This window comes from Octopus bimaculoides, chromosome 16 (assembly GCF_046866305.1).
Source record: "Octopus bimaculoides isolate indiv1 chromosome 16, ASM4686630v1, whole genome shotgun sequence".
Classification (NCBI taxonomy): Eukaryota; Metazoa; Mollusca; class Cephalopoda; order Octopoda; family Octopodidae; genus Octopus; species Octopus bimaculoides.
In genome coordinates, this window is record NC_142943.1 from 29,108,075 (window position 1) to 29,131,662 (window position 23,588).

The following is a 23,588-nucleotide window of genomic DNA, read 5'->3' on the forward strand; positions in this document are numbered from 1 at the left end:
CGTCTTTTATCTTCCAGTCATAAGAATTGAGGCCATGCTGGGGCATTGCCGTGAAGGGTTAAGGTGAACAAAATGACCCAAGTACCTGTTTCTTTTTTAACTCAGGTACTTATGTTGATCTTTTTTGCCGAGCTGCAAAGTTATGGGGATGTGAACAAACCTACATTGGTTGTCAAACGGCAGTGGGGTAAATACAGACACAACACACACAAATGGATATAATCACATACACACATATGTGTTATATATATATATATATATACATATACATACATACGACGTGTTTCCACACAGTTTCCGCTCACCAAATTTATTCGCAAAGGCAGTGCTCCATCCGGGGCTATAATACAAGGCACTTCCCCAAGTTGTCGCGCTGTGGTATTGAACCCAGAACCACGTGGTGGGAAAAAAAAGCCATGCTAGCACCTGTCATAGGATATCACCTGAAAATTGGATTTAAGTAATTAAAAAACAACAGAAACAAGAAAAATTGCAAACTAACTTTTACCACTGAATCGTAAATATATAGGTGTGACGGTAAGAAGTTTGCATCCCGTCCACATGGTGACCGGTTCAGTCCCATTGCGTCGAAACTTGGGCGTCTTCTGCGATAGTTTCTGGCCGACCAAAGCCTTGTCAGTGGATTTGGTAGATGGAAACTGAAAGAGGTCCGCCATATATATATATATATATATATATATATATATATATATATATATATATATATATATATGACGGGCTTCTTTGAGTGTGTGTGTGTGTGTGTGTGTGTGAGAGAGAGAGAGAGAGAGAGAGAGAGAGAGTTTTTGACAACTGGTGTTGGTTTGTTGACGTTCCCGTAAGGTAGCGGTTCGACAAAAGAGACTGATAGACTAAGTACGGGGCTTAAAAACAAGTAGCGAGGTCGATTCGTTCGACTAAAAACTTTTCAGGGTGGTGCCCCCAGCATGGCCGCACTCTAATGACTGAAGCAAATAAAAGGTAAAAGACATTTAATTAGACCTTGCATGTCTAGATTTAATTTATTTAATTACAATTAAAATTCTGTTTAAACTTGCTGTCTTACCTCGGTCTCATTATTCTATTTCATCCTTCTCCCTCTCTTTCAATCAGCTTCTCTGTAATTATCCCTCCGTCTACATCTCTCTCTCTCTCTCCCTCTTTCTCTCTCTCCCTCTTTCTCTCTCTCCCTCTTTCTCTCTCTCCCTCTTTCTCTCTCTCCCTCTTTCTCTCTCTCCCTCTTTCTCTCTCTCCCTCTTTCTCTCTCTCCCTCTTTCTCTCTCTCCCTCTTTCTCTCTCTCCCTCTTTCTCTCTCTCCCTCTTTCTCTCTCTCCCTCTTTCTCTCTCTCCCTCTTTCTTTCTCTCTCTCCCTCCCTCTCTCTCTCTCCCTCTCTCTCTCTCTCTCTCTCTCTCTCTCTCTCTCTCTCTCACACACACACACACACAGTGCGATGACGAATATAAAGTCACCCCGGTTTTTGCACCTAAAAAGCAGTAATATTCTTTTCTAGACTCCCCACCTCTTTTAGTCAAGTATTATGCTCTCCACCCCCACCGACTTTGACCGTGTTGTTTTGCATTATACACGTGTAGATACAGCCCCCCCCCCCCACAAACATATGGCTGATACACTACGAAGTTTTCTTAACAATCCTGTGATTCCAGGTTCGATCCCACTGCATGGAATCATTGAACATGTGGCTTTCTACGTAGTCTCGAGTTGACGGGTGTTTTGTGAGGGAATTCGGCAGACGGAAACTGAAAGGAATCTGACGTGAATAGAATTAATAATCTAAGGATTATATTGCATAGATTATAGCTGAGGATTTATAGCTGTGGATTATAGCATATATATTATAGCTGAAAATAAAAGACAAGGCAGATATTAGAGTTTTAGAAGCGGGGAAATTAGGAGTAGCAGTCAAGGCTAATGGACAGTGTGAGGGTTGGGGGGGAGATATAGTATGGCTTACAGAGAGGAAGGGGAGGAGGAGGAGAAGCACTAAGTATGCTAGGGGGCGCTGAAAAATTCCTGGTTTTGAATAAAAGAAAATACAGCAGGTGGTGGTCAGTTTATGATCTTCTTCAACAGATTCCCCTCCCCCCAGATTCACACACTTACTGCAGCAGTCCTTCAGTTTTTCTAAGCCCTGTAAAAGAACTCGGAAGGTTGGGCCTCCAACCAGGCCTTTCGCGAGATCCTTGAAGCCAGGAACTTTTCAGCACCCCGTCGTATGTATATGTGTGTGTGCGTGTGAGCGTGCATGCGCGCGTGTGTGTGCGTGTTATTTCTTTACTATCCACAAGGAGCTACACACAGAGAGGACAAACAAGGACAGACAAACGGATTAAGTCGATTACATCGACCCCAGTGCGTAACTGGTACTTAATTTATCGACCCCGAAAGGATGAAAGGCTAAGTCGACCACGGCGGAATTTGAACTCAGAACGTAGCGGCGGACGAAATACTGTTAAGCATTTCACCCGGCGTGCTAACGTTTCTGCCAGCTCGCATAGGCGTGATCTGTTGTAACTGATGCCACTTGAGTGAAGAAGCAATCGTTTCGATAAAGAAATACGTAAAACTTATGTAAGTCGTTTCCCATTTATAGAAAAAATGGTGAGATTAAAAAAATCCAGCAAAAAGTACTGAATATAAATAACGATGGTAGTCTTTGTAGAAAATATTAACTTTATTTAGTGCAAAACATAATATTAATGTTTGCTAATATGGCGCTGTATGCGCGCGTCTATGTGTGTGTATGTGTGTGTGTGTGTGTGTGTGTAGGTATGTATGTATGTATGTATGTATGTATGTATGTACGTATGTATGCATGTATGTATGTATGTTGTTCTGTGAGTTTTTTTCCCATCAGTTGATGAAAAACAAATAGCGAAAAAAACCCAGAACAAACAGAGAAAACTAAAGAAAAAATAAAATAAAAGAAAGAAAGAAAAAAGTTGATGGTGTTGCAATGTTTCTCCTTGAAATATTTGTTCTTTTGATTAGGGGCCAGCCCTCTCTCCTCCCCGCTCGACCCCCACATTCATTTTCATCCTGTTTTTCTTGCATTTTCTGTTACTATTTGGGAAAGCAAAAATATCTCGCCATTTCTTTCCTTTCTTATCAACAAGAAAGATTTTGACATAGTAGTTTTTTTTTTCTGTTTTGTATAATGCTTTTCTTTTTAATTATCCTTGTTTATTTTTTCATTTACCTTTTTAATTCTCTTTATTCTTTTTTTCGTTTTCTTTCTTCTTTTCATAAATATTACAACTGTTGTAAGCTGAACAGTTTGTGTCTTTGCCTCAACAGTATAAAAGATAAAGATGAAGTCGCAGCTGGTATCGCTACGCCTTCGTTTGTTTCCTGCAAAATGTACTCCTTACAGAGAAGCGCTTTCCTATTATATTCTGTGAAGGGACCAGAGAATGGATAAAAGGCTAAATAAAACTGAGCAAAACAATACTTTTCTGTATGAAAAGATATTAAAATCTTCCAAGAAAAAAAAAGAACCCGACATTAGAGATCGACATATGTATGTAGGTATGTATGTATGTACGTATGTATATATATATATGTATGTGGCTGTGTATATGTTCGTGTGTGTGTTAGTTGTGTATATGTAACAGCATGCAGGTAGTTAGATAGCCAGGTTGTTAGGTGTGTGGGTAGAGTAAGTAGGTAGGTCGGTTTGTGTGGAGTTAGCTGGGAAGGTTCAGAGATGAAGAGATAAATATATTTTGTAGATGAGTAAAATGTATATAATAATGTAATATATTTTAGCTTATAAATTAATAATACATATATATATATATATATATATATATACACACACACGCACACACATATGTAGATGTATGTGTGTAGATAGGTAGGCAGGTATATAAATATATTCATACACGTGTATATCTGTCTGTCTGCCTGCCTGCCTGTCTATCTGTCTCTCTACCTACGTACCTACCTACCCACCTACCTACCTACATACATACATACCTATCTATCTATCTATCTATCTATCTATCTATCTATCTATCTATCTATCTATCTATCTATCTATCTATCTCTGTTCTTCAAACGAAAACAATGTTTGTTGAATGGAAGAAACTTTTTCTTCGTAAATGAAAGTTTACCCCACAACCAGCAGACTAATGTGACACTTATTTAGTGGTCATGCTCCAAGAACTCTGCGAAGAGTTCTTGCAGTTCCAAGTGCACCAATTACTATTAATATCCTTTTCTCCTCTAGGCACAAGGCCCGAAATTTTTGGGGAGGGGTTCAGTCGATTAGATCGACCCCAGTACGTATCTGGTACTTAATTTATCGACCCAGAAAGAATGAAAGGCAAAGTCGACCTCGGGGGAATTTGAACTAGTTTCTGCAGTAGTGACTCAAGAGTCAGTACATATTGAAGAGATGAGAAGGGACACACTTGAAGGACTGGGGACATGATACTGAAGACGAGACCTAAACCAGTTGCCATGAGGACAGCCGACAATGTTGGTGGTCGACCCTGCCAAAAGCTTTCGATTTATGTAAGTTGATCAGAGCTTCACTTATGTTAGGCTCTTCACCAACCTTCTCTACGTTGTATCGTGTGAAGTGGAGATAGTCGTGCATAGATCTGTTCGGGGTGTTGCATGTTTGAGCATCCCCAAAACTACCGATGATAAGCACCAAGCTCTTCAGTAAAATCTTGGCCAAAATCTTCAAAATCTGTGTTCAGAAGAATTATGGGCTGAAAATTATCGATGTAGTCCACTTTTCAGGTTCCTTCTTAACACTGTTCCTCGGTTCATAGAACTGGGAATTCTTCCATTCAGCTGCTAGTAGTGGTAGATAGCTTCCAAGTGGTTGCCGAAAAAGTCTGGTATACAAACGTTAGGCTCCTAGAGTGACTATCCAAACCCCGCAATTTACTCTTCGTGTAGCTAGCCATCGATTCCCATATTTCAGTGGCTTTTCGCAACACACCGCCTCTGTTATCGAGAATCGCACTCGACTAGCACACAGTCATCATGGCTCACCAACAGATCTAACTGTAGTTTTGTTGCCACATTGCACCTCAACAACAAGGGCTCATCGAACGGTTTTCGTTCGTTCGTGTCTTAGAGCACACACCTTAGTTCTGTCAACGTAACTTTCGAACTTCATAGCGAAGAATTGTTGAAGGACCAATTTCGCTGCCAGTACGTCGGTCGCGAAGCCTTTCCAAAACGCCTCTTCTAAGTTTCTAGCTAATTCTTCTCTAACGCTGTTGTATTTCTAAACCTTACTGATTCTATTCCAATCGCTATTTTCAGATCGATCCACCATTTGTCATTCTGTTATTGACGATTGGCCCCGTTAATGAAGCTTTAATAATTCGCTTATCAACTCACTGTAACTTTGCATGCAGACAAAAGACGCACTTAACTTCTAGTAACTGGGTCTCTGTCTATGGTCGACTGTAGTCGACATCTTAAAATGGTAGATAATCTACGCTATCCCTACATATTGGCCTACAGAATACTCTATCCAGATACGATCTGAAGGAACGAATGCAGCCCGTGTAGACAACGGTACGGGAGATTGAGTCGGCCCCTATCAGATAATTGGAAGCGTCTGAGTAGAATTGTGATGCTTTTACCTTCCTCTCCTTTCGGCTAGTCACTGACAATTCCACAATGCCATTCTAATCCTTCTCCTTCTATTAAAATCATTATAGATACCAAAGGGAATCTGATCGTACATCCATATGGGGCCGTAGGCAGCTACTAGTCGGAAAGTATGGTCTTCATTGTTGGTCACCTCCAGCAAAACCGACATAGCTTCTGGGCCCCGACGTTTCCGAAAAAAAAAGACAAAAAACAACACAACTGTTTCTGTTACAGTAGATTTGAAGATACATACATCTTACAAATGTAGAAGGTGGGCATGAAGGCTCGTACCGCGGAAATTCCAGTCTCACTGATGGCTACCACATCTATATTGACCTGAACTCGTTGAACAAGTAACGTTGCTCCAAGGTGACCTTAATCTATATGCATTCATACTGCTTATTCTAAGACCATGTTATACGAAAAGGGGAAGTGAGAAAAATTACTAACCTTATTCCTGTGAGTTGCTTCCAAGTTTTTCTATCGATGTTCTTTTTCTTTCGCTCATCCTTTTCCCATCCAATACTTCTTACTCCATAACTTATTAGAGATGTTGTAATCAGTCTGGTTACTTGTATGATGTTTTCACATATTTATATGTATGTATATATTTATATATGCATATATATATATATGTATGTGTGTGTGTGTACATACGTACATATATATACACACATATCTATCTATCTATCTATCTATCTATCTATCTATCTATCTATCTATCTATCTATCTATCTATCTATCTATATGCATATACACGTATATCATTTATTGTCCTATTACTGAAGTATCATTATTTTAAATTGGGTTTTATTTTGTACATTTATACAGCCGTTCACTGAATTTAGACTTTTTTTTTGTGGACTGTATGTGTAGCCAGCTCTCCGTTTTTGAAAGCCCATTTACAAGTCACAACACAGTTTGTTTTGAAATACGAGAAAACTGAACACTTTCCTTTCGTTGTTCATTGTTAGAAATGAATTTACGATTAATATCAAAACTAACAAAACTCATTACATCTTTATCAGCTAAAATACGTGAATACAACTCTGTCATATCAAATATAAACTCACTAAAATGTAAGGATTTTGTACTTTGTTCTTGGCGAGTTTCTCAATTAATTGTTTCCAGATCAGCTAAGAAAAAAGAGGTTTGGCATTGAAACTCTGAACTTGCAGAATATTTGGCTGTTATTATCTCTACCCGAGTATCCCATAAGTGAGTTAGGCAACAATCGAACCATCACATTAAGGCACAGTGCAGCTAGGACTACATTATTTAATCCGGTTTTTGTTAAGACGCTAAGATACTTTGATAATTTACAAAACCGAGATCAAGGTAAAAATATTGAAACAATTTATAGAAACGTTTCAGTTGACAGTGTTTATTTTTAAGAGACAACAGATATAACTTCTTTAGTTTTACTGAATATCAGATTTCGGTATATTTTCGATGAAATAACTTTAGGCCTTCAGCTCCGTCAAGTAAATACTTTCTTTCCATAATAAACCGTAACAACAGAAGAAATATCGACGCTAAAATATGGGGACAAAGTCGAGCTGTAAATTCCCGTGAAATACTACCATTTTGATACCATTTGAATATCAAATGAATAGTAAAAAGTTGTCTATTTGAGCTGCCATATTTTATTAAATCTGTCTTTTTACTTAGGTGTCGGCTGAGCGTGACTCAACATTTTTTCTTGGTACTGGGATTTTAATGTACTTAAACCAAGGTGCTACAATCCCGCCGGAAGATTACCGGTCAAATTTGGAAAATATTGAAATTTATTTCATGAGTGCCAGAATAGACCATTGGACAAAATACCTTGCAGAATATAGTTACGACCCTTTAAGTTCTATGTTCAAATTCAATCGTGGTTAACTTTACTTGTCATCCCCATCTCATAGTTAATGAAATGAAATCGAGTATCGATATCAGTTTAATCGACTGCTTTCGGCCCCAAATTATGTGACATTGAGCCTATTTTGTAAATTCATGTTATATCTTGGAATTTGGTTAGATTTGAAATTAATTCTAAAGATTCTTTGAATATTTTTGGTCTTCCATTTTTGGTTTATATTCTCCTCTAATATAAACATTTATTAACAGTTTCGCCTGTCTCAGAAGATGATATTTCCTCTCTAATCAGAACTTTTCCATGTTGCTCCACTTTAGTCGTTAGATGTCGTCTCATTTCTCCTTTTGTAAGAGTTCCTACACATGAATTATCTATTATTAACACAATTCTTTAATTGGCTCAATTATTGCTTAGATGTTAGGCTGTTGGACTCAAGATTGTGGTTTCGATTCCTGCACCGGGCGATGCGTTGTGTTCTTGAACAAAACACTTCATTTCATGTTTCTTCAGTTTGCTCAGCTGGCAAAAACGAGTCACCATGCGATGGACCAGCGTCCCATCCAAGGGGAATACACAAACGCCAGAGAAACAGGGAAGCCGGCTCTGTGCTCCTTACAGAGTAATGTGGATTAATCATTGCTCACATCTGCTCCAGTGAAATCCCTGTATCGTGTAACATAATCCTTGATATACAAGTTTTGTTTCAATAATCTTATAATAAATGATTGGACGAACAGTATTTCCATTTACAATAATATTCAGCGAACATTACAGTAATTTTATTCTCAACATAGGTTTTTACAAAATAGCTTCATTTTCTGTTTCGAATGAGACAATTCATATAACTTAGTTTTCAAGAACAAAATAAAACATGTTTGATTGACTGCACAAACAGTAATAAACACAGAACGTTAACTACAAGAACACAAGAAAACATATAACGTGGACATCAAAGACGGAATGAAACGTATAACTTAGACGGCAAGTATAAAGAAATATTACAGGAAGACTGTAAGTACAGCAATAATTATATAGGTTAGATTTCAAATACTTAGAAAAAGCATGACACTTAGGTTTCAAGATCTGAGGAAGGCATGAAAGTTAGATATTATTGACAGAGAAAGCGTATAATTTATATTTTCAAAGTTATGTAAAAAAAAAAAATAATAATAATAATGAAAGATTTTGGTTTTGAAAAACTACAGAAATTGTTATTCGACAACTGGAGAAAGCATCTAAACTTTTAAAGATAAAAAAAGCACCAAGCTTTTAATGGCAGAGTAAAAATAGGGAAGTTATTTGTTAAAGGTAGCTGAAAATGTACAGATTTTAACAATAGCGGAAATAAATAATCTAGTTTTTATTTGAATGAAACATTGCGAATTATTTGAAATATATTTACTTAGAGATAAAGTTAAAAATGTATTGTTTGGCATTAGAGATGATTACCGTTTATATTATGATCTGGAAAATTTAAAGTTGGGCCTTAATTAAGGTTATAATTTTTCGGACCATTAACTTCATCTTTAGAGATTAGTATTAAAAAAGAAACGAAAAACAAAACAAATATTTAGATCTCCACAACGTTTTGCTCGGAGATCAAAGCGACCAAAACGTACTGTAGAAGTAGATATTAAAAATTGCTTTCATCCTTAAAGATGAAGTTAAATTATATAACAAGAACTCATCTCAGAAATTTATACATTTAATTGAGCTTTGAAGTTAAAAGCCTAGCTGGTATTTTGGAATTTGTATGTGTTAAAAGAATAGAGTCTTATAATAAAAGTAGGCTTCGTAAGTTGATAGTTAACTGTGTGTAAAGTGCAGTGGATACTTGTGTGGAGAAATATGTAATATGGTTTCATAATGGATGAACTATCTGTGAAGTAAAAGTATGTAATAGAAAACGACGGATGTGATGTGTAATTTAGAGCTTCAGTGAATAGAATTCGGGATAGATGAAAGGATATTACATAAACTTCATTCTTTTTTTCTACTAGCCATTTTACACTTTGTGTAAACATACTTTTGTATTGATTTCTCGTTTGATATTAGTTTATCAGTCTTGCTAAGTGTCAACTAGATGTAGAACTGTGTCGAAAAGAATATTAATTGCATTTTAAAAGACGATACTCTCTTTGTCCTTATTTTACCATCTATTCCAGGTATCTGTCTGTAACCGCAGCAAATGCAGGTTAATGAATTAAATATGAACTAATATTAAGTTCAGGTTTCATTTTAATTCTGATACAGTTGATCTTAATGTAGATTAAATTAGAATATACCAGCTGTGTTCAGCTAACATTATTCAGCGTAGACACTTCGGTAACTAAGAGTTTCTAGTGCTTCTAAATGCAATATGTAGCTCAAAACAAAGATTCTTACTAGTAAGATACGATGAAGGGTAATAATTTTATTCTAAATCTTGTAGATAAACTTTATAGAGGAAAGTAGAAATTTGGCGCTGGAGAATTGTTAGTGCCATGACTATAGATCGAACCTGGATTATAACCAGTCAAATGTGTAAGTTATATCACCTTTTCGCATTCAAACAGGCATATACACCCATACTTGTACAGATACGCGCGCAAACACACAATATAGAATATATGTACATATTGTTCTAGCTGACAAAGCAAACTTAAGCTTAGATAAAGCCTTTGACGAATGCTTGGTCAATGTTTTTGTGATAAAAATAGTCTTCTGGTATTTACATTGTTCCTTCAAGAGAATAAAAGGAAATTAAAAAAAAAAAAACCAACAAAATTCTGTCTCCAAATCTGAAAGTTTGGAACAGATTGGTGTCAATGGTCAGACGCTGTCAGCTGGTTGCCTCCTACCGAACATCCACGTCATGAAGAACTCTTGGCGCCAGACAGGCTTTAGGGGAGCTATATTTCAGGAGAATTATATCACTTAGCATTGCTTTCTTTGTATCTACCATTTTTCTCTGTGAATTGAACGATGTTGTCGTCATATCATGTTAAAGTCTTTAGAACGTAGGTTTCCAATCTGAATGACTGCAATGAGGATAAGACGAAAACAACACAGTTTGTTCAATCTATAATGGTTCTTGATGTCTTAAATCATACCATTCAGTTTTTACACTTTTAAGGGTCAGTCACAACCCTTAGCTGTTTACCATTCTTCTCCTTTCACATTTAACACATATACAACTGCTTCCAAAGCTCAGTTAGTTTTTCTTAAAGTCTTATTTTTTCGGTTTTTACGGCTTTTTGTGCGTCTGCCGCGCTTTCGATGTCTTCTCGATTTTCTCGATGTCTTATATTTTATTTTATAATCAGATCTGTTCTCATTCGGATGATAACGTTTACAAGTGCAACTTTTAACAACTTTAATGTTATAATATTTTATTTGTCCATCATTGCACAAAAGAGGTACTTCTTTCCGACGAATGCGTTCTTCAACACACCGCCATTCCAGAATTTTTGTTCGAGACCAATATTTAACATATTCTGCGTACCAAGGCAATTTATCTATCGGTAAACAATAACCAGTACATATCATTTCCATCACTGGCTTTATTGACGTACAAGATCCATCAGAAATATATTTCTTTGACCGCAGCTCCTTGCAGCCCATTTGAATATCATCTGAAAAGAGAGAAAAGAAATAGTTGTAAACAAACTGGGTTTGTGTCAATTTCGTGACGGTTCTTATGGATAACCAGTAAATGATAAATGAATTCTTTTATATCTGTATATATATATATATATATATATATATATATATATATATATATATATATATGTGTGTGTGTGTGTGTGTGTGTGTGTGTGTGTGTGCGTGCGTGCATGCTCTCCTGTCTGACCACCTCTGTCAGGCCATCGCCATGATTGACCGCTAGATACTAAAGTTTTTTTTTTACTCTCACTGTTTTATTTTCTCGTGTTCCTTTCTGTTGAAGAGCGGAGGCTCGAAACGTTCTCACCTTCCTGAGCGTTAAACTAATACACCTGTTTGTTGTTTACACACCTGTCTTCGTCTTTTGTTGTTTTGTAAATTCCAACTATACACACACACACACACACACACACACACACACACACACACACATATATATATATACATGTATGTATATATATATGTACATATTTACATATATATATATATATATATATATATATATATATATATATATATATATATATATATATATACATACATACATGCGCGCACACACACGCATTCATCTGCTTCCAAAGTTCAGTGTGCGTGTATAAGAGTGTATATATGTATATATATATATATATATATGTGTGTGTGTGTGTGAATACGTATTTATGTATGTATGTATGTATGTATGTATCTCTCTATCGATCTAAATCTCTGTTGATTCAACAGAAGCAATAAATTACAGTACTCAATACAAACGTAGAGTATTCCTTAATACTTTAGAAACGAAAGGTCCGACTTCCAGTACTCGGAGTTACTCTTCTCCAATCATCAGCTGGTAAACCGAGCTTGGTTTTCTTTTGAAAATATTTGTTGTTTGAAAAGATTTTTGAAAAACACAGTAAAAGTTTGGAGAAAAAGTTTATCCTTATGTTCAACTTTTTGAAAACCTTTGTGAACGAGTCGGGCGAAAACGGCTGCTTCAAGCTCACGCTTTTGATTTTCTTTTCTCGCTTTCGTGGTGATATTATTATAAACGTCATAAGCTCCAGGACAAGCGAAGAGTATTAGAAATCGGATCCTTCCAATCCTCTATCTATATATGTATATTCATGGGCACACACACACACACGTGCGGAACTGATAAGGTATAATAAAGATGATTTAAAATACCAGTTTTACAAAACCATCTTTAATTGAAAAAAAAAAAAAAAAAGAAACGAAAAAGATTTTTATGAAATTAAGCATGAAATAAGCTACAACAAAGCATGTTGAGCAGGACACGTGTTTGACGAATTTTTGTGATGTTGAGTATCTGTATTCACTCATTGATTGTGAAATCCAGTATTTGTAGCAATTTTGAGTGCTTGTGTTGCACGCTGTGTATATTTAGTGCGGTACGTTGCAATAATGTTTCGTTGATATGCTTAGTTAACTGTGATAAGCAAATGCAAAAAGAGAAATCACATCTATCAATCATAGTTTGATGTGTATACGTGAGCGGTTTTAAACCAATCAGTTGAGCTCTCTTTGGACGTCGTCTAGTCTGTTCGTGTGTCAGGAATAGCACCGTCCTAGATATGGGAACAAACAAAAAAAACTAATTTGTTTTATTATCATTACCAGTAAGCAGATGCTTGAAACTGTTGCAGCCGAATTTAGGTAAAAATGACACGGGTAAAAATGGCACGGTAAAAATGACACGGGTAAAAATGGCAAAATAAGCTTAATGGCACAATAAATTCGTAGTCCGTATTTTACCAGTTACATTCTTTACTTTATGCATACAGATACATACATGCATACATACATACATACACACACACACATACGTACATACATACATACATACATACATACATACATACATACATACATACATACATATATAAATATATAGTTGGAATTTGCAACTCGCAACTTATAAAGATTATGAAATAAACGAGTCAGTAGTTACCTGTCGATTAACAAACATATTATTAACAATTACAATTTCTAATCAGTATTACCAGCATTTAAGAAATGCAAAGTGGGTGGGAGAACAATCACGAAGGTGGACAGCAGAATGAGGTTGTAAATTAAAGATTAGTTAATCTTTAAACTTAACAAGCTCATAAAGGCTGATACTGGCCAAACAGGCTAATGTACCAGTACAAGCATGACATTTAACCCTATGAAGGCATGTTTGAAGACAGTTGCCGACTGTTCTTCAAAAAAACACCAAAAAAAAAACCATTTACTGTGTTATACTGTTTAGTACATTAAGGAGTGATATGGTTAATAAATTACTTATTACTTATTCCTTTAATTAATTCATCTTGATTAAAGTGCTCCGTTTAATTATTGTAGAACTAACAGAATATTATCTTTGATTAAGCGGGATCCAAAGAGAAATATATTAATAACCACAGTGCCAGCAATCATAGCCTATAAAGACTTGAATAGAAACAGGATAGGATAAATTAACTAGAGATATTGATCAACTCATCGACGGGAATACAGCAGTTCTATGAACAAATAAATGTGTATATTGGACCAATGAAAGTAGTTTAGGCAATAATCAGTGTCAACATAAAGATATGAACGTATAAATTTATGAATGTATGTTAGATATGCAAATTTAGAGAGATCAGTTATTTAGCTGCAATGGAGGTACGATGGAAAGGCTAGATATAATATTGAAGGAAAGCCAATGCTTGAAAGGAAATACAGCGTGAAAGAGGTGTCTTGTATAACGATGGCGGAAATTAAGATGGGGATCTTCAGTAAAATGCAGAAAATCAGAAGGTCCTTTGAAAGAATCGTTTATTACGAACAAAATGATCTCTTTTGTTCAAACCAGCTGCAGTTTTACAGAAATTTGAGAGGCGAGATCGGAGAATGTGTGCATCCTGATCCGGAAGAAGCAACACACTTTTGGGATGACCTCTGATCTTAGCCAGTGGCATATATTAAGGACAAAAATGGTTGTCGGCAGTGAAATAGGAACAGGTGACCAAGGCTAATCCCGACAGAATAAGCCCGAGGATTGTGAAGAGTCGGGGCTATCAAACTGGAAAGAACCAGAGCTGGATCGAATCCAAGGCATCTGGATTTAAGGAGTCAAGGGCATACAGTGAAAGCTAGCTTTTCACCTGAGTCATTGAACCAGGTTAGATGGTTGAAGGATGAACGGCCGTTACCATGAGAGACATATAAGGATCCTGTGGTCACTAATTACAGGCCTTAACACGCAAGGAAAATTCTAACGGAAATAATTGCTGAACATATGTGTACAAACACTTGGAAACGAATGACTTACTGCCTGTCCAGAAGAAAGGCTGCAGAAAACGGTCACAGGGTACAAAAGGTCACCAGGCTGCTGACAAAACGGTTCTGAGGAACTGCAAAAAACGAAAAGCAATTTGTCGATAGCCTGGATAGATTCCGAAAAAGCGATACGATATAGTACCGCACTCATAGATTTTGGAGTCTCTGAAAATGTTTAAAATCGCCGAGAATGTACAAAATCTTAAGAGTAAGAGCATGAAAAGATTTGCTTTCCAAGGTTCAAGAGTTTGGCAGAGCGACTCATTTTCTTCCTTGCTGTTCGTCATTGCGCTGATTGCTTTGAGCATGGCTCTTGGGAAGATAGAGGTGGGTTACCAATTAGAAATAAAAAAACGGGACTGGACCATAATCACCTACACTTTATGGATGACTTTAAACTGTTTGCAAAATCAGAAAAAGAGACCACCTCTCAAGTGCAAACTGTTTATATAGTGAGGTGGGACATAGAGATGGAGATGGGCATCACAAAGGTGCGACAGTAGCCATATGCGGGGTGGGGGGAATAACAGTGAAATAGTGTTGCCTGATGGAGAGAGAATGGTAGAACCTAGTAGTACTGAAGTTAGACGATATAATGTCTAGAGAGATGGAAGAGCGACTGCAAGATACATACCTACTTTGATTGGCTCGGTGAGGTTCTGTAGAATAAGCTTAATTCCTGAAACCTTGTACGTGCCATCTACACCTGCGATATGACTGTTATTCGCTTACAATACAGCCATATTTGAGTACACGCTAGAGGAAATTGGTGAATTCGACCGATGTACACGGAAATTGATCGGCAAATTCAAATCCTCTGTTCAAAAGCAAATGTAACGCGCTGTACAAGGAGTGGAAACACGACGGTTGGGATTTGATGAATGTAACGGATTAAGTTGCTGCAGAAAGTCGTATGCTGGGTTTTCACCTAGTAAAGAGTGATGAGCTTTAGCTACAATATGTCGTTTAGTGATTGGATTTGAAGAAGGAGAAGATTGAAACCAAAGATTTGTGCAAAGAAAGCATAGAAAAGGAGAGAGTTGAGAGTTGAAAACCAATGAACCTAGATGGAAAGCCTTAAAGGGAAACTGTGAATATGAAGACTGATAATTCAGGGACATGTCTAGAATTAAGAGTGTAATTGCTACTTATTGCCGCTCATGGTCAGGCCCTTCCGAATAACTGCATGAAGAAGTTTTTCTACAAGTTAGCTGAAAGTAACAAATGCCACTTGTGTTGGAAAGATGTAGAGAGTGCAACATATTGTCAGTATTTGCGGGATACTTACACAACGTAAATACAAAACCCGCTATGACGAAGTGAGTCCCTACATTCACTGGAGTCTCTCTAAGCTCTATGGATTCGAAGTACGAGGAGCTGCTGAAAAGCTCTTGGCTTTAAGGGTGTCCTGAAAGGCGTGGTTGGCGGTCAAACCTCCCGGGTTATTTTACAAGGCTTAGAAAAACTGAAGGACCACTGCAACAAGTGTGTAAATCTGAAAGGGGAATATGTTAAATAAAATCATAATTAACTGATCTTCGTACATTTTCTTTTACCCAAAACCAGGAACTTTTCAGGCCCACCACCTCGAGTATGTGAAATGATATGAATACAGTACAGCGAAGGTCATGGAGTACAAGAGCTAAAATTCTGTGTGACTTTAATGTTCAAAAAGACCAAGTGACCGAGTATAGACGACTGGACATTGTTATTGGTGGCCAAAGAGTCCCACAGAACTGTCATTATTAATATAGCAAGTTTCAGGTGGCCATAACATAGCAGCTGAAGAAGTCGAAAAGATGACCAGGTTTGGAAAGTTGAAGGTGGAACTAGAAAGGATGTGGGCCACCGCTAATAAAGTCGTTCCTCAAAGTGGTAGAATCACTGGAGCCCATCCCGAAGAAATTGTCACAGTTCCTTGACCATCTGAAAGCGAAATGAAATAAAATCTGCCTCATTAGACGCTGCTCTTAACCGGTGAGTGGTTCTCTGTGCCAGTACTTATAGATCTGACAGAGGGACCTCATAAGAAAATCAAGCTAAAGTTTTGAAGCCGCGAGAAGCACAATGATACAATTATGGGGGAGGGGATTAAGTCGATTACATCGAGCCCAGTGTTTAACTGGTACCTAAGTTATCGACCCTGAAATGATAAAAGGCAAAGTCGATCTCAGCGGAATTTGAACTCAAAACGTAAAGATGGACGAAATGCCGCTAAGCATTTTGCCCGGCGTGCTAACGATTCTACCAGCTCGCTGCCTTAATAATAATAATAATAATAATAATAATAATAATAATAATAATAATAATAATAATAATAACGATAATAATAACAATCTTTTACTCCAATGTCACTTTGATGGCATGCACTGCTCTCTCACTCAATAATAATACTAAAATATTAATAATAATGATGATGATGATGATAATGATGATGATGATGATGATGATGATGATGATAATAATAATAATAATAATAATAATAATAATAATAATAATAATAATAATAATTTCTTTATTAACCATAAGGGTTTACATTAAGAAAAGCATTATGGACAGTACAAGACAAAACAAAGAATGTGCGTTTGTTGTGAGGCTTTTGCGTGAAATCAAGACAAACAAATTTTTTTTTTAAATCAGCAATGTGTGACCCTCAATAGGGAGGAGACGTTTGAGGGTTGCTCATGGAAAAACCCCATTAAAAACCATGGGTACCCTGACTTTTAGGGCAGGTGCCTTTTTTCCTTTCCTTTTTTCCAACTACAGGCGTATGCCCAGGGCAGGCCCGTTCACTCGCACCATTCTCGCCACTTTCATCCACCTCTCAGCAAACAGGTTTAGAAGGCAACGCTTCCCTCTCTTCCCTTATTTTCCTTTTCAAGTGAAATTTGAAGAAGTTGATCAAGGATTGGCCAAAGAGAAAAGTATTTGTCTTCAGCCCCTTCAATCTCGTCCACCATACAAGTTCTTTCGCCATGGCCACCAGGCATATAAACACAGCCTTTCCTTCCCGGTTAAATGAAGGCGGTGGAGTGATCTTCACTGTCGTATAGATACGAAAGTTAACATTAAATTTGTGCCTAGTTTTAAAATACTATTTCTACAACTATAAGGATAACGAATTAAATGTTCAGTTGAATTTATTGTTGTATATAAGTAAGACGTTGTATGCAACAGCAGAATACCTGATACCTATAGACTTCATAACAAAAAATGGAAGAGAACACCTGATACTAAAATAACTTTCTGTTTTGTTATTGGTTTTCAAATAAAAAAAAAATAATTGCATAAAATAACTCACCAATATGTCTTCTTTCCCTGCTAGCAAGTTTTTAGCTGGAAAAAGATCCACAAAGTTTATTATAAGCTCGTCGAAACGGACAGTTAATTCGTTAAAGTATGAGATAGAAACCATTGCTATAGACCAATGACCATCTTTATTTATATCTCAGGATATTTATAATAAATTGTCCTAGGGATAAGTCAATTTGCATTAATTATAAACGTCATTTCTTTCTTTTTTTTTTAATCTCATACTTTCTTTTCCAATTTGAAAAAGAAATAAGTTGATAAGAAAACGTTCATTGCATTTTTAAGATAGTTGCACAGATTGCGAAGGTATATAAATGAACTTCATGCAGATGTTAAAGGTCTCATTTCTTACACTAAGGAATCCCTAAAACCACCGTGTCATTAACTACAATGAAACAGAATATTTTAAAACAGTTCGCTTGTACATTCTGATATGATTAATTACTACGACTTGATAGAATATAATTTAAATGGAGACCCTCGACACTTTGATATAAGCAATAAAGGAAAAATCAAGAAAATAAAGAACTGAAGAAAATATTGACTTCTACTAGGTTTTACATGAAACACTGACAACAACATACCAGAAATATTCGATTAAGAGTTTTTTCTTTTTCTATGTTCAAATGTATTGTAGTGACTCGAATTGATAGAGTAAACTTTACGTATTTACAACAATAAACCAGAACTGTTGGTAGTCGTAGCCTGAAAGTGTTGGAAGACTCTAAAAGCCTTATCAAGCAAATATAATTGATAAAAATAGTTCCATTTACAGAAAACTTTTAAAGTATTTCTTCAAAACTGAAATGCCGATTTCTAAACTCGTCCCACGTCCAGATTTTTTGGAAGTAAGACACCATCAGTTAACTCGGCTGTAGTTATGTTATCGACCACAAATGGATGAAAGGCAAAACTGACATCGGCAGGATTTCATTGAGAATATAAAAGGGTGTAAGTAAATATTTCCAAGTAATTTCTTACCATTCTACCGATTCTGCCAATCCACTACAACTGAAATATCAAAAAAGGATTGCTTTTTGTTTTGGAAAATAACGAAGATTTGTAGCCTGAAGTTAAACACATCCTAACTGTATGAGATCAACTGATTATTTAGTTGAAAAAACGAGTCTGTGACTGCTTTTTCTAATTAGTGCAATTGGAAAGATTCAGATAATCATGCGCTAACAAACACTTCTCTCCACCCCTAACTAGTGGCACTTTCGCCGGAGATAAATGAATATATTGCAGAGGTAAATGGAATTATATTATTTTATAATTTTGTTACCAATTTAGTTATTTTGATCAGTGGTGGATTGTTACTACAATGAAGATTTGAGATCGTGGAAACGGAATGAGTTTGGTTTGTGTTAAGAGGTTAGCTAATTGGTAACTATATTAAAACCATTTAGTTAAGAGGTGTCGACATATACAGTAGAGTTTATTAAAATCAGATATATATTAATAAAAAAAAAGTGATCAAATTCAACATGCATTAAACTCATTTCGTTAAAAAAATATGGAAGTTGCAATAGAATCGGAAAAACAAAACAAAACAAAACAGGTCTACTCGAACCACAGATCAATTGTTTTCCAGATGATTGTGTCACCCATTTAACTACAGAGAATCTGCCAACTGCCAATCCCTATCTCTCTCAAGGCGGCGAGCTGGTAGAATCGTTAGCACGCCGGGCGAAATGCTTAGCGCTATTTCGTCTGCCGTTACGTTCTGAGTTCAAATTCCGCCGACGTCGACTTTGCCTTTCATCCTTTCGGGGTCGATAAATTAAGTACCAGTTGCGCACTGGGGTCGATGTAATCAACTTAATCCCTTTGTCTGTCCTTGTTTGTCCCCTCTATGTTTAGCCCCTTGTGGGCAATAAAGAAATAAGAATCCCTCTCTCTCTCTCTCTCTCTCTCTCTCTCCCTCTCTCCCTCTCAGTGTTTATCTTTAACAAATCAGTTACATAAATGTACTTTTCTGCTATGATTATATGTGAAGTGAATATTTTAATAAAATGAAAATTTCATAGTAAAAATATTTCTGCATTTATATATTTCATGTTCTCCTGAGAATCAAGGGATTTTGAGCTCACTCTTGATAACACAACATAAATGTAAACTGAAGAAAACTTCCAAAAACATTATGGAAACACACTGACATGTCAGAGACAATTAGTACAAATATTTAAGAGAAAATGGTATTAATCTAGTCATAGATAATAATAAAAGTGGTGATGAATGTTGCAAAGTTATGTACTGAAGTATAAGGACAAACGAGGAAAATGTTTAGCGTTGTGAACGAAAATGAGGCAAAGCATTTAACGAAAGTGAGGCATAACATCTAACGACTGAGTCGTGTAGATTTAAGGCTAAACTTATACAAAGTTTACGTTGATTATAACAAATATTCAAAACGAGATATTCTTTTATTCTTTTACTTGTTTCAGTCGTTTGACTGCGACCATGCTGGAGCACCACCTTAAAGGGTTCTTCAGTCGACGAAATCGACTCCAGAACTTATTTTTGGTAAGCATAGTACTTATTCTATTGGTCCCTTTGACCGAAACGCGAAGTTACGTGGACGTAAACACACCAGCATCACTTGTCAAGCGATGGTGGGGAACAAACATAGACACATAGACACACAGACATAAATACACAAGCACAAACACACACACACACACACACACACACACACACACACACACACAAGGATAAGCATATTAAAAGAAGGGGTCCATGGGAAAACTCATTTAAATCAAAGGGTTGGGAACCACTGTTGTTTATCATACCGATACAAATGAAAAAAAACCCAAAATAAGACAATCTAGATGCCATGAATTTTCTACTTTTAATAGCAGTTAAGCATCATAAGTGACAGAAGAAGCATTTCGTGTGTTTTGTTGTTGTTGTTGTGCATTGTTATAGCAATCCTTTCAGTTTAGAACTGTAATAAACACGTGGAAGCGTCGTGTTTTTTAGCGTGACAAAATATATTTAAAAGTATTCACAATGGAGAAGTTTTGTCTCACAACGTTTGTTTCGTGTATTTTAGAATAGCGTTATGGTTTCGTTTTTTCTTCTTGTTCTTCGCTGTAGTTTGCTTCTAGTTTGTGCTTTGTTGTTTCCTCATGTATAGGCAAAATATTTATTTGCTTACTTGTTTTTTAATTGAATAAATCAAATATTCTCTTGCTTTCTGCTAAGTATTTGTCCTCCTCCTCCTCCTCGTCGTCGTCGTCATCGTCATCGTCATCATCATCATCATCATCATCATCATCATTTATCGTTCATTTTCATACTAATCACAAACCTTTCTACTACAGGTACAAGTTCTGAATTTCTTGTAGCGATGGCGGATAGTCGTTACATCGACACCAATGGCACATACTTTATCGACCCAATATTGTCGTTGCTTTTGACAGTTGCATGCTAATTTCTGCTACACTACCAGGCGCATCTCCGTGTTCTTTTGGTTTGCAAGCAGGCTTACGTGTTTAAACCACAGACCTGTATTACTATATTCCATCAGTTTTGCTCTACTTCCGGGTTTGGCTTACTTCTGGTGCTTATTTAATGTTTCTCCTGTTGTATGAAATATATTCGGTGTCGGATGGTGTTGGATATGTTTCCTATGTGTTGTGTGATCGGTGCTATGCGTTTTACATAGCGATAGTATTATATCATACGCGGTGTATGAGTTTTCTAGCAATAACACAATACAACTGTGTACAAAGTGTGTCGTGTGAGGTGTTGATTTCATAGCGTCAGGCATTAGTTTTGTAGGAATACGCTGTATTATTTTGTTAGATGGTGAGCGTGTATAGAATATGCTGGGGGTGGCTTGTGTTATTTTATAGGTTTTTTTGTGTAGGATAAGCGTTGGGTGCCGTGAAGGCGCTGTTTGAGTTGTTCTATAGAATTGAAAGAATTTCGTGTAGGATATTAACTGCACGTAGTTCAGCCACATTTTCGAATATGCGTAAGATCGCGAGCTTTGGTGTGACTCGTATGACTCATACCCTTTATAATACCCAATGCTTCAGTTATTACTGATGCTCTTTCGCTTTCATGCCATACATCTTAATTGTTACTGTTTTCAAGTTTCATACATTTTAGTAATTTATTCCATTTCTTTTCATGCAATCTTTTTTGTTCAGGGTGATTGCTATATCTATTAGCGATTGTATTTTCTTTCTAGTCCTTGATTATTACACCTGGATGGCTTTACTTTCATATTGTCAGTTTGGATACCTGAGTCTCAGATGACTGCAGCAAGATGCATTATGCTTGGTTTGTGTTTATACCATTCAGTGTCCATTTTTCATATCGAAATGTTGGTATATGGCTCATTGGACCAATTTGATCGTGTCCGTGCGCATATTCAGATTTGGTAAGGATTGGGAAACTGGAAAAGATGTTGTCAACCGTATCACTAAACTGGTTGCATAGTCTACACCTGATGCGACCACCACCTTTTATTATTTTAGTTTACGCAATCTGTTGATTTAAATCCGAATTATTTAAATGAGTATATTGTAGCTTCGTTTTTTTAGGGAAAATACCACCATAATATATATATATATATATATATATAGAATAGAAACATATTCCTCTAGTCTCCACTTATATCTTTACTGTGTGATTTGCAAAACATGAGAAACAGAGCCCAGGCCATTATTTAGGCCCTCATCTTTGTCGAGTGCTAGATTACTTGCTTCCGTTGAATCGAGTTTTGAACGTTTCATTTTTTTGGTACTTTTTTTGGTATTAGCTTCAAAGTTTGAAGGATTTTGTTTTTAGTTTTGTTGAGTTGCTGTTTTTTTTGTGGTGGATGTGGAGGTGATATGAAACTTACTCCGGTTGTTTAATGGTATCTTTGAATTGTTTATATTTGTATATAATATACATTTATAAATTTATGTAATATAGATAATAACAACTTGATTGATTTGGCGAGAGTGTTATTGAAGAACGATATTCTAAGGTTAACGTTCTTGCACCAAGAAATTGTCCATATTACACTCAAAGGAGGAGGAATCCGGAAACTTTGAAACTTCGAATCACCAATGACTAGTGGTTATAAAGCAAAAATATGAGAACTGTAATGTCTCTCTGATTCAACAAGAATCATTTCTTTTACTCCATCAAACTGATTATTGGTCGCCTGAGTGATGCTTAAAGATGATGCTGATTTTAACAGATGAGTTATCTTCTGAGTTGCCTGTTATTGATTCATAAATTAATAGTTTGGTACATCACCTGGTACCTCATATCGATAACCAATTTATCCCCCTTTTTGGACAGAGAGATTCCACGAAGCCGACAAAAACAGAGTACTTGCTGAAGTCTGTAGTCTTAGTGAAGAATCGGTATCTGGAAAGAGAAGGAAGTGCCATCTGGACCACGTAATGCAATGATGTCGTACAACAAGAGATAGATAAATACTAGAGAATCATAGAAACACATGTCAGCCAATATTGGCAAATGGCTTTATTATCTAGAAATTTCAAAGAGAATACCTTCGAGCTATGGCTTCTATTCAAGATGAAGTATCGTATACATAATCATCATATTTTCAATATCAAAAGAAATTTGCATAGTTTTTATTCGAAGATATAATTAAACGTAAGATCTATGGAGTACTGGAATTAAATACGCGAAAAGCAGGCAAAAAACGTCAGCAGGCAAAAAACGTCAGCAGGAAAATGAACGTATTATCAGGTAAACTCAACACTGAGAAACAGAAGGAAACAATGAAGAGATATTCATTATGGGCATATCATCTCTACTTTGGCAATGCAACGAGCTTATATAGAAAATTAGTTT

At 36.3% G+C, this 23,588-nt stretch overlaps 1 protein-coding gene across 1 annotated transcript in view; it reads right to left on the minus strand.

Moving 5' to 3' along the window:
- Positions 1 to 8,241: 8,241 nt before the first annotated feature.
- The window catches only part of LOC106880608 (uncharacterized), a 59,504-nt gene continuing 44,157 nt past the window's right edge, over positions 8,242 to 23,588 (minus strand). Inside the window, exon 2 of the mRNA XM_014930622.3 lies at positions 8,242 to 11,116. Coding sequence (XP_014786108.1) covers positions 10,692 to 11,116 — 425 coding nt within the window. The 3' untranslated portion in view covers positions 8,242 to 10,691. The remainder of the gene's footprint in view (positions 11,117 to 23,588) is intronic.